Source organism: Strix aluco, chromosome 16 (genome assembly GCF_031877795.1).
Source record: "Strix aluco isolate bStrAlu1 chromosome 16, bStrAlu1.hap1, whole genome shotgun sequence".
NCBI classification, from domain to species: Eukaryota; Metazoa; Chordata; class Aves; order Strigiformes; family Strigidae; genus Strix; species Strix aluco.
The window spans coordinates 12,170,109-12,182,583 of NC_133946.1; the positions used below are offsets into that span (position 1 = coordinate 12,170,109).

The 12,475-nt window shown below is 50.8% G+C and overlaps 1 protein-coding gene across 4 annotated transcripts in view; it reads left to right on the forward strand.

The window, feature by feature from the left end:
• Positions 1 to 21: 21 nt before the first annotated feature.
• IGHMBP2 (immunoglobulin mu DNA binding protein 2) overlaps positions 22 to 12,475 on the forward strand; it is a 44,082-nt gene continuing 31,628 nt past the window's right edge. For all 4 annotated transcript variants that reach the window (XR_012625462.1, XM_074842537.1, XM_074842536.1 and 1 more), the window contains exons 1-5: positions 22 to 104; positions 1,637 to 1,806; positions 3,618 to 3,810; positions 4,521 to 4,618; positions 12,260 to 12,423. Coding sequence is in view for 3 of the 4 variants with exons in the window: in XM_074842537.1 (XP_074698638.1) it covers positions 31 to 104; positions 1,637 to 1,806; positions 3,618 to 3,810; positions 4,521 to 4,618; positions 12,260 to 12,423 (699 nt within the window). In the remaining variant the exon portion in view is untranslated. The remainder of the gene's footprint in view (positions 105 to 1,636; positions 1,807 to 3,617; positions 3,811 to 4,520; positions 4,619 to 12,259; positions 12,424 to 12,475) is intronic.

Genomic DNA, 12,475 nt, shown 5'->3' on the forward strand with positions numbered 1-12,475 from the left:
AGGTCAGAGGGCGGGGTCGTGGGCGGGGCCATGGCGGCGGAGGCGGCGGAGCGGCACCTGGAGCTGCTGCGGGAGGAGCGGGAGGCCGAGCTCGCCGAGAGCAGGTACCGCCGGGCCGGGCCTGTGTGGGAAACCGCGCTGGCTTGTCCCTATAGAGTCTGCTGTCACCTATAGCAGCCCTCGCGCACCGAGCCCGGCGGGGCCGGCTCTCACCCATGGGAAACGCTGATGGATCCCCTCTGGGACCTGCTATTCCTATGGGAAACCCTGCTGACACCCGTATAGGGCCTGCTGTCACCTATAGGAAACGCTGTTGGACCTCCCCCCGGGACATGCTGTCACCTATGGGAAACAGCTGACAGACAGACCTCTGAGGGATTTGCTGTCACCTATAAGAAACCGGGCTGAGTCACTCCTGTAGGACCTCCCATCACCTGTGGGAAACCTGCTGTCACCTATAGGAAATGCTGCTGCACTCACTCCTGTATAACCAGCACATCCCGGTAGGGAACCCACCCTGTAGGGCCTACTCTAATCCGTGGGAACCCTCCTGGCCTCACCCCTATGGGACCAGCTCATCCCTGTAGGAATCCCTCCTAGACATGCCCTTTAGGGTCAGCCTATATAGGTCGGTCACCTATAAGGTCCAAGCTCACATCAGCAACACCTTGGGGCTCCCCTTCTCCTCCCCCAGACCCCCCCCCCCCCCAGCTCTGCCCTCCTGCCCCTGGGCTCGAGCTGAAAGCAAACCCCACCTGACTCACATGGACTCATGGGGCCAGGGAGGGTGGGGGCAGCACCAGGTGCCCCTGGGTTGCGTGCGGCCACGTCGGGGGTGCAGACACCCCCATTTTGGGTGCCAGTGAGGCCTGGCCTTACCCAGCCCGAAGGACGGAGGGTTCCAGGAGACAGGACAAGGTCATTCCACAGCTGCCCGGAGTTCTCTGACACTTCAGCTCCCTACAAACCAACCTACAGAAACAAACCAAGCTGGGGGACTACGGAGAATAAACCTGGGGGATTTTTTGTTTTGATCTATACAAAAATAAAGACACCCCCCCCCCAGCCCCGAGTGAGAGTGTGGAGCAAACACAGCGGCTGCAGCACGTGTTGGCCCCCAAGGACAGTGCTCTGCAGAGCTGCTGCCAGTGTTTGTGCCACGGGCCCTCGTAGCCTGCAAGGCTGGGCCAGGCACGCGCTCCTCTTCCTGTGCAGCCGCCGCGCAGTGTTGAGGTTGGTGCAACTTCATGTAGAAAACGGCAGATCTTCCATTTTAGCGCTTATGTGTGGTAGGAAAAAACTCAGGTTGTTCTCTCCTGGGACGTGGGTAACCGGGCAGGCCCTTTGTTTTCACACCCAGACAGGAGAGAGGAAAATAACACAGAAACAGATGTTCCTCTTCTCCAGGCTCTGAGCATCGCCCCATTTCCCAGAATAAGCCTGTGGAAGCCAGTCTAGTTACATCACTACAAAGCGATCATGTAAGCCAGCCCTCCAACAAGCCGACGTCTCTGTCACCATCATCCTTCACCTTCTTCTCCATCTTCTCCCCCTGTCTTTTCCTGGTTGGTTTTCTGAAGCTTTGAACCTCAGCTTCAGTCCAGCAAATGTTTTCATGCCTGTGTGTGGTTTCCAGGGCATGGCAGGAAAGCGTCTCCCTGAAGGAGCTGCAGCGCAGAGGCGTCTGCTTGCTGAAACTCCAAGCTGCCAGCCAGAGAACTGGCCTCTACGGACGGCTGCTCGTGACCTTCCAGCCTAGAAAACATGATTCAGATGCTGAGCTGCCCTATAACAGCTTCGGGCCTGGTGAGTGATATCTCTGTCGGTGCGAAGTAGGTAAAGTGGGAGATGAGCAATATCTTCGTCCTAACAGCTTTCTAATGTGATGTTTGTAAAGACTGAGCAATTGATGCAAAAAAGAAAGGGAGAAAATGTTATGGCTACAAGATAAATTTAGAGAAAAACAGTCCCTTTTTCCCATGGCTTGTTACAGACACGTATGTTGCACCAGGAAATAGTGCCAGTGATAAAGAGCTGGCTTTCCTCCTCCTGAATCAATAAAACAAAGCCTTGGTCTCTTGTTGTGAACGATTTTGTGGCATTCTTTGTACAAGCCAAAGCCTTCATGCTTATGTCTTGCGGTAGGTAAGGAGCTTTTGTCACTTACACTTTAATTGCAAAATGGAAAGTGATATTCCTTTTCCTTCCTGAGTTCCTCCTTCCCTGTACTGCTATTTTTATTGAGGGAGAAGTGAGGTATGTACTGTTATTAGTTGACTCACCTCGATTTAGGTTGGAAATAAAGGTACTAGAGAAATACAGACTGACCAGCACATCAGCCAGTGCCCTTTTCACTCGTGTCTCGCCCTGTGCCATCACTTCCATGAAAACAGGACAAGGGGTGGCAGCGCTGAGCTGTTGCTGCACCTGAGGAACCGACTGGGCAGGCTTTATCCCCCAGAGAGCTGGGGTTTGGCTCTGAAGTCCTTTCAAGAGAGTCTGCAGCATGCCCTCTCTTTTTTCCCTGCAGAGACCCTTCTCTGTTCCTTAGACAACGAGGGTATTGCCTTGCACTCTCCAACACCGCTCTACAAGAGAGAAGCTGGTTGCACCAGATAATTCTCTGCTTTAGTTTAGTAATTTTCCTGATTTAGTTGCCAGATCGTTGAGCTCGCTAAGCAGGTGCGTCCTGGGGACCCATCCTGTTGCTGACCCTGGTCGCCTTTTGAAGGGTGTCAAAGTTCAGTTTGTTGATGCGTTCTTTGTCACCCAGGCCTCCAAGCTGCTGACCTTTGAAATTAAAATAACTCTTTACGGAGTGGGGTCTCAGCCTTGAGAGCATCTGCCAGTGCCCTTCAAAGAGAAAGAACATCGCCGCAGCAGTAAATTGTTCCTGGGATGCAAGTGTTTTAGGGTAGGAGCTGATGGGAAAGCCTCCCATAGTTTGTAAATCTGAAATTTAATCCTCAATGAATATAAGCCCAGACTGAGTTACAAACTTAGTCAAACACCCTGCTCAAAATCTCCATTTCACCATTACACGACGTGATTCGACTGTCTTTTGTCATCTCACAGTGACTGTGAAAAGCTGTAGCAAGTCCTTAAAAATCTCTGGTCTCAGTTGTACTGACTGGCATGTAGCAGCCATCTGGGAGGCACAGATCGTCATGCAGACTCCTTGGCTATTCCTGAAAAATTAAATGGATGTGAAACGGTTTGTCTGAGAGTTCAGAGAAGTCAGGTTCTCCCCAGGTCTGTGTGAAAGCCTGTTGGCTTTCTGAGCAGCTCTGGCTACGGGGAGCACTGCTGGTCTCCACCCCAATTCCTGTGGAGGTCTGAAGGCAGCTGGTTGGTTGCTGTCTGGTGTCTTCTCTCTGTTCATTGTCCTCTTGCTCCCTTTCTGCGTGCCTCTGTCAGCTGAGAGAAGGATATTCTCCTTCATTATGGGCTTGGCGCAAATTCTGCCCTTGGTGGGAAACACAGTGCTAGAGCTCTGGTTGGTGTAGGTGGTCCTGCTGTCTGCGCCGGGCCGTGCTGGGCTGCTTGTCTCCTCAAAAAAGCTTCTTTTCAAAACGTTTGCCCTGCATCACGCTCTCTCTTGAAACTTGTCTCTGCAGGGGACATCGTGGGCCTTTACGATTCAGCTGGGCAGGGTGATCCGCTCTCCAGCGGCATCGTAACGCATGTCACCTCCAAAGCAGTGACTGTTGCCTTTGAGGAGTCTCGGGACGGGCTGCTGAGCCTGCACCGGGAGGGCTCTTACCGCCTGCTCCAACTCGCCAACGACGTCACCTACAACAGGCTGAAAAAGTAAGGGCCACAGGGTTGCACTTCACCTGCGGTCACTCTGCTCAGAAATCAGCAAAAGCCAGTTGAAATCTGCCAGGTTTATTCTGGAAGAGCTCTTCTGAGGCAGATCTGAGTTTACTTCACTAGGCTGGGTTCCTCTCCTTTCCTGCCTTACTCCTAGAGCAGCTCCACTTAGAGGTGTCCACCTTTTGGATGTGCCTTTTTCTGCTAACTACTGAGGGAACCTGTATGGAGATAATTCAGTGGGATACGTTGTGCTACGGCATCACAACAGCCTGGATTTCTCTACCTGCTGGCTGTATGGTCCCACTCTTCCCTCTCCTTCCCCTTATCCTGCACTCAGCCACATATTTTGGTCCCATGTTGTATCGCCTCAGGTCCTCTGGATTCTGTGTAGAGCCTTTTCCATCCTGGCAGGAGGAGTGAATAGCTCTTTGCTGAATTAACATGCTGAAAAGGCTCAGCACAGGGTCTGGCTCTATCAGACTGGAGTAACAGTAGAATGTGGAAGCCTGAGCAGCATAAGGGGTGTGTGTGTGAGGGTTGGAGGATGCAGCAATGACGGTTAGTCTGTTGTGGAGTCACATTTTGCAGCTTCGGAAGAGTTGAATCTGTGCCTACAGTCTTCTGTCACTGAGCCCTAAGGTGCACAGGGATCTCTGAAGGAATTCCTGCTGTGCACCTAACCTGGCTATTTTCTTCTTCGACAGAGCTCTAAATGCACTAAAGCAGTATCACGGTGGTCCAGCCTCTGACCTGATCGACGTCCTCTTCTTTTCTTCTGATCCAAGCGCATTCAGTGAAACAAGTAAGGATGCTTCTTTGTAAGATTTTATACCAGACTGGTGGCAGGTGCTGGATTGATCTTTCTGGAGAAATTTTCTGCACCCTTAGGGTCAGAGCCCCTGGACCTCCACAGCCAAGCACATACACAAAGCCTGACACTGGTTTTAGTCTGCCTTGGTGTGTGAAGCTGAGAGTTAGGCAGGTGAAGAGCTCTTTTGGGTGGATGGGTGAGAGCAGCAATGTTGCTGCTCTCATGGTGGTTTTAAGCAAAGATATGGAAAGTTATTGTGGGGAAGGGGAGGGGGAAATCTTCACTCTGAAGTTCCCTACCAACAGGACAAGGGATCTGCGCTCCATCCCTGCCCAGGAAGGAGGATGCTTACCTCTTCAGATGTTACAGCCGACAGGCAAAGAGCCAGAGCCCTAAGTGATGCCTGTGCCAGTGTTTCCCACGCTGTGCTGCCGTGACTCCCCTTCCAGTCATCCCAGTCCTGTCTTGGGGGCTGACCAGCTGGGAAGGGCACTTGTGGTCTCTCAGGTCAAGACCCATTCTTTGAAATTGCTCATGGGAACACAAATAACTCTGAAGTTTTTATCCACACCAAACATGGAGCTTACTTTGCTCCAGGAAAGACCTGAGTATTGAATGCGAGTAATAGGTGGTGTGCAGCTGGCAGCATTGAACCCTGACCTTCCATACTGGTCTGTGGGTCACTGGACACACTTCGCTCACGTAAAGACCCTTGTCATCACTGGAGGAGGCTGTTCAGCCAGCTAATGCTCGCTTCTCTCAGTGTGTTCCAAGTAAAGCTGAATTCTGGCATAAACCAGGCAGGATTTGCGATGGGGGAATTTGTTTGCACACATTCATGAGTCTGAAATTCAATTTAGTTTATGAGGCATTTCTTATTTGCTTCCTGCCCCAATCCCATCCATAAACTTCAAAGATCAGAAGCTGCCAGCGCTGCTTCTATATTGAAAATCCAATAACTTGGACTTCATGGGAATTAAGCGACTGTGGAACTACTGCAGTTTGAAACAGCATGGGAACACTTGTATTTTTATTTTTATAGCCTTCTGAATGTGTTCAGTCAAGTTGGAGATGCGCAGGCTGCTTTGGTTTCATCAAATACTTAAAATCTCACAACTTGGTTTTACTAACAGCTGTCAAAAAAAAATGCATAGAAGTAGAATCCCCTTTTACTCAGATCTTCTTTGATGTGAGTCTTTTGAAAAATGAAAGATGAAATTATACAGCTTGCCCTTTCAGAGAAACCATGGGGAAACCAAAGCCTCTGATCAGCAGAATAGCCGAGTGCTCGGCAACTGCTAATGAGTGTTATCCCTCGACAGAAGGGAAATATCGTCTGGGCTGCAGAACTCGGGGGAGGCAGGCGGGTGGAGGCTTAGGCTGCCTAGCAGGATGGGGCTGGCAGCCTCTACCCAAGCCGTGCGGCGCGCTCCGCGCTCTCCTCTCGCTGCTGGGCAGCGTGCCACGCGTGCCGCAGTCCAGCCCTGCCTGCCTCCTCGCTGGCCAGGCTTCTGCTCACTCTCCTCCCCACCACAGCTCCTGGTGCTCTGTCCTTGCTGCTGCAGCTCTGCTGGGGCTGTGGGTGCCGTGTCTGGCTGTCCTCAGTGCTCACGCCTCACACACACCACCGTTCCCTGCTGGGATGCGCGCTCCCTGCGGCGCGCCTTCGGGCTGGGCTGCGGGACGATATACCAGGGACGAAGAATAATGTTGGTGTGAGTCATATCTCTGTAGTTCTAAGCACTGAGCTTAGTCTGAATCAAACCTCTTAGCCTCCTGGCTACCTAGGGACCTTGGTGCACTCAGGTTTTTAATATTAGATAAAAGAATTAAATTTTAATGAACCAACTTTCTTAGCAGCTCTAACTCTGCTTTTTCCCTTGTGGTAGCAGAACTGCCTCTCTAATGGAGAAAAATTCCTTTTCACCAAATTGCTCAAACGTGCCAAACTAAGCACAGAGACAAATCCTCAGCACTGAGAATATTGATTGATAGAAACGTTCAGCCACGTTCGAACAGAGGAGCTGCAATCTGAGGAGGCAGCGTATCACCTGAGAACAGCAAAATGCTCTGGCAGGGCGGAAAGACCTTCCATTTACCTCCTCCCTCTATAGCTCCTTTCTCCCCAACTAGGAAGATGTTACACTAGCCAGGAATTAAATAATAATGACTGTAACTTTAAATAGGTCCTACAAGGTGCCATGAAGTGCCAGCCTCCCCCGAGTTGAAGGGGAGGGCACTCAGCAGTTGGCTGGATGAATCCTGTCTCTCTCAGGATGGCAGGTGCAGTTCCCCAGGTGTCCTGAACACTGCAGGACACTGGGATGTGTCCCTGCAAATGGTAGAGAAACTCGCAGACGTGTGGGGTGTTTGCGAAAGGCAGTGAGAGTTTCCCAGGGGTGTGCTCTGACACGGAAGGATAGAAAAACCTCACAGCATTTCAGGCTGCTTCTCCTCCATGACACAGAATCTCCTTTCATGACCAAGCATCTTTTAGCCTGGTTTCTTGGGGCGATGCTTCCCTGCATCTGTCTCATCCCACCCATTATCTGATTTGAAACGAACCCGTCAGGAGTCCCAGATTTAATAAGTTCTGTACATCTCAAAGCTGCCTGTCTAGACATACGTCTGTGTTAACGCTATTCCAGGAGGCAATATAAGTTCCACTTTGATCAGAAGCCCAGAAAGCTGCAGTAGGAGGGAGACCACATAAACACCTGCCCAGAGGAAAAGCCAGCACTGACGTTTGTGCAGGGGAAAAGGAAGGCCCGGAGTAGATGAGATCCATACCTAGAGGGGGAACATGTGTCACTCTTCCATACAAATGGTGGGGAAGAACCAAAGTATGGGGAGTTGGAGAAGTAAAAGGGTCAGTGGAAATCATAAGCGCCCAGCTCTCTGCCTGGATGTTTAAGGGTGTTCTCCCAAGGGCAAAATAGGCTTCAGCAAACAATACATGCAGCAGCAGAATCCTAAATATAATTTTTTAAGGGTAGAGAAAAAATCAGAAGCATCATTTTGTAAGCGTGGGAGTCTGGGGGCTTTTAGGTGAGTTCTGATACCACTGTGCATTTCATAAAGGACTCAATATCAAATCGGTTAGAACCTGGTCCACAGATGCAAGTGTTATGGGGCTGAGAATTGGAAGGGCAACAGCTGGAGAGCAAATCTGTGCAAGCTGCGTAGCCTGCAGAGCGCTGTGGGTACCCTGGCTGCAGTGCGGAGTCGACAGGCAGAACACTCACCGGTACCGGGGGGTGAGAGACGCGGTGGCTCCTTCCAGCAGCAACACTCATGGAGCCTCAGTGCCATCCTCTGCTCTGCCGGGGGCTGTTTGCCAGTATGGAGCCTTGTAACCTGGAGGGAAAAGGGAAAAGCAGCTGCGGTTTTTATTTTTATTTTCCAAAGGGTTGGTTATCCAGGGTCTCTTTAGGGCATACGCAGATAGAGTTACATTAGCCTTGTGGCCTGTCTGGTAAACAGCTTTTATGCTTATTTTTTGCTGTGCTGTGTTGTGATCTCCTCATGACTGGGTCACAGCTCTGACTGGGTCACATCAGGCTGCCACATGCTATGCCTGGAGAATCTGTGAATACAGATCCCAGGAGGGTGCCTGAATCCAGTCACCGACCCTTTAGGTTGCCAAGGAGTCTGATAAAGGCAATAGAAACACAGGTTTGAAGTAGTCAGCGGCTGCTGGCGTCTGCCCAGCACGTGATACTGGCTGCTCAAGAACCACCAGTACGCCCAGAAGGGAAATAGTGACAAAAGCAGTGCGCTTTCACCCAGTGCCGAGCTGTTGTGCTGTGCTGATTTGGACACAGCTTTTCCCACAGTGTCAGGAAAATCCTGGTTTGGGGACAAATCCCTCCCAGTAGCAACGGGTGCGGGCACGACTCCCACTGGAACAGTGTCCCGGAACACGGTTTTGGGAGTGGGCTTGTGTAAGGTGGTTGTCCGTAATTGGGGAAAAAAATGCCAGGCTTTTGACCTTGAGAAGCCTGAAATGAGTTTGTACCAACCTTCTCATCCCATGGTCTTCACAGGAAATCTCACAGCTAGTGGGTTCTCACAGCACTGCTGGGGTTGCCCCCCCGGGGTCTAGACAGGATGTTTGGGCTCAGGGTTGAGAAGGGCCAGGCCTGGTAAATGTTTTGGGGTCTGAGCTGTGAGGGGCAGCCAGGGCCTTCAGGTTTGATTCAGAAAGCCAGTGTCTCCCCATTGGATGGGAGGTGCCTGGGCTCTGCAGAAGCTGTCCCTCCTACACAAAGGGCACAGCTGAAATGCTGCTGGGGATGATGGCAAGTGTCAGTGCACTCTCATGAGCCCACACCCCTTGCGTGGCCAGCAGGGTTGTATTCATCAGGGTTGTGCACTGACTCTGGGCTTTTCACCTCCCCCTGAGCTGCTGGGACTGTGCGCAGGCTGAGACGTTACCTGCAGCACTGCACATCAAAGCCCAAGTTCTTCCAAAACACTTAAAAATGCAACTCAGAATAAATATCCTTGGTGTAACACAAACACACTAGACAGGCTGTGGGGAGAATAACCTATGGAGTGGTTGAAAGAAGCACGTGAAGGTATCGCCAGTGGGTCAGTGGGCTCTGCAGCTAAGGATGGGACTAGTCCTCACCACAAAGCGTTGCCACCCCTTACCTTGCTGCCTCCAGGAAGTGGGAGAACAAATTTTTAAAGGCAAACTCTGATCTGAACAGATTTCTGCTCTCTTGGACTCTCTGGGAAGCAAAATCCAGAAGCCCGCACATAAGAAATGCTCATCCACTTTAACCTGCTCTCATGGCCCAGAAACACTTTGAGCTTCCACACCAGAAATCTCCTTGGGGGAATCCTGCCCTGCTCGCTGACAGCAGGGGTGTGGGGAGGGGGTTTGTGTGGAGGCTCTGCCTGCCAGCAGAGGCCAGTATTGCTCTGCTCGCTGGGTGCACACATTCCCTTTTCTTCCAGAAATAAGGTTACGCCTTATTGTGGGCATAGCCCTGTGCAGATCACTAACAGCTGCCAGCTCCCCCCTGTAGTCCTGGTGCAGAAAAAGCGAGGGGGTGGTCACCTCTGTGCCCAGACACCTCCTGGCTCCCACGGCCGCGTGGAGAGCAGAAGGCATGGCTTGTATCTAATTCTGCCTGGTGCTGAGAAAAGGCATTGGAAAAGAGGAAGAAGGAAGAAAAAAGCCTAGTTGCAAGGCAGGGCTGTCCCCAGTGAAAGTCAACCCCGCAGGCAGAGCGCTGGGGAAGCACCGGGGATTTCTAGCAAAACTTCGGCAGCTCTCGGCACAGATCCAGCGCACAGGACAAGTCAGTTGAAGAAATCTTAAATGCTCCGTGTCCCTCCGCCATGTGATACCTCCTGTTGTCACAGGGGCCACAGGGAGGCCCTCGAGATCTGTGGGGAAAACTAAGCAGCCTGGACAACTCAGGTGCCAAATACTTCATAGGGAGAGCAGGGAAAGTTCCTTGTCTCAGGCTTAATTACCCAGCAGGATTTTGTCCTGCAGTGCTCAGCTGTAGGTAGAGGAGCTGATGGTGGGGTCTCACTTGCTCTGGTGCCCGCACACACTGGTGGTGAGGAATCTACTTTGGAAGGTACATTGAAAAGTGAGAGGCCTCCAGCTCCAGGGAATTTGAGCTCTTCCCCCTAGAAAGGCCTGTTCCCATCCATGTTTGGTGCAAAGGCCCCTTTCCTGGACTTAAGTATCACCCTCCAACCCACTTCTTCACCTGAACCTCTGGTGCTGTGCAGAAAAGTGTCTCGGCTCCTAGAAATGTTGGAGGACCAGCCTTGATGGCCAAGGTGATATTTTTTCCTCAGTGCTATACTCTCAAATCAAGTTGTGCATCAGGGGCTGAATTACCTGACCACCAGTGAGGGCCATCCCTGCCAGGCCCAAGGATGCAGATTCCTTGGTCTCCATTGGGGGCTGAGCTGGGCAGCCTGGGGCAGAGCAGGAGCAGCAGTGCCGAGGTGATGCTGCAGGGCTAGAGCTGGGTTCAGAGGCATCTTCTGGGAGCATCTGCGCAAACCCTAAACTGATGGCTTGTAAAGAGCTCTGGGCCAGCCCCACGGGAGCAGATAAACTGCATTTCTCCAGGTGAGCCCACTGCAAGCCCAGCGGGGGGCTGGAGAGAGTTTAGCAGAGCCACAGCATCCCCAAGAAGGCTCTGCCCTCCTCCTCACCACTGACGTGCCCAGTCCAGAGCAGAGGCACATTTCCCAGCCTGCCCACACAGCAACTTTTGGCAGCGTGTGATTAAAAGGGAAGAGGGGGTGCACGCGTGTGGAGAAGCCTGTTTCTGATCTCATTCCTTGAGCAAAGAAATATCAATGACTCCTACATCCCAGCTGTTCCTTGTTGTGGGAAATGCCTTTCAGTTTTTAAGCTAGTCTTTCTTTTTCCCCAGCCCATGGGATGCTTCCTGGTCTTCTCTTAGTCATTAGCACACTAACTCAAAAATTATATATAAAGCAAGAGGCAGGTTAGCAGAAAAATTACCATTAGTCCTGTTTCTCTCTTCCTCACCGAGCATCTGTCTAACAAATGTTATTTAACCTGGACACCTCATTTAGTTGTGCTGCTTCAAACTCAGTGCCAGAGCTTACACAGGCGTTGCACACAACCTGCCTAAAACCAGAAGAAACTTTCCTGCTTTTAGTCAAGCCCTTAATGCAAAGATAGTGATAAAACACATGATGCCCAGCAGGGAACGATGCCCAGAGATTTGTCTTATATAAGTTTTTGTGGGAACATTATTTTCGGTAAACCTCAGTGTAATGAGTCATCATCTCTGCTGTAATTAACTTCCATAATGAACAAGGAGATTAGCAGCAGGATTATGGGGGATGAGAATAAATATGGGTTTAAATTAGATAAATCTGGGAGGTAAAAAAGCATCTTGTGAGGATTCGGTCTTCTGCAGTGAAATCAATTCTCTTGTAATGCAATTTGCGTATTCTTTTCCCTTTTTTCCCTTTCCAATCATTGCAGCTCAAACTAATTTTAGTCTGCATCATTGATATTGCCGGTTTGTATCTTTTTCCTGCCTTCTTTTTCAGTCATTGTTGAACAGTACAAGACTGCTCTTTTCTGCTCACAGACACTAGTTTCTGCTGCTTTTTCACTAGCACTGTGTTGGGCTTGTTAACTGGGAGTGATTTGCTTGCAAAATTTACTTCCTCCCCTCTTTTTACTAAATATCCAGCTCACCTTTAAAACAAACCCAGAGCACCCTCCAGACCCAGGAGATCCTGAATGCTTGAAGTTATGGCTAGTAAATGCCTCTTTAAATGCTGAAAAGTATCAGCACAGACTGGCCGTGTTCACAACCGAATGCTTGCTCCTGTAAAATAACCGGGTAGGAGAGAGAAGGGGAAGATGTGGATGCAGGGTGAGTAGCCTGTTTATTTTGAAGGCATAACAAGCCTCACTTTTACCAATCTGTGCTCTTTTAGCCACCTAGGTGGTACAGTGTATCTGCCTCCCCAGGAATGCTATTCACATTATCAAATTGATTTGGGCCAGCTACTGAGAGCTTCTTATTTGTAGTCACGGATTTGTGCTTCTCAGCAAGCGCCTGTGTCAGGGCTGCTGGCCAAGTGAATCTCCTGCTGTCTCCCCAGAGCCCCTGAAGCTTTACAACGACACGCTGGATGCATCGCAGAGGGAGGCCGTCTCCTTCTCCCTGGCGCAGAGGGAGCTTGCCATCATCCACGGACCTCCCGGCACAGGGAAGACCACAACCCTAGTAGAGATCATCCTGCAAGCTATACAGCAAGGCCTGAAAGTGAGTATCAGTGGCAGGACTGTGGTAACAGTGATCCCCTCGGTTTATTTTG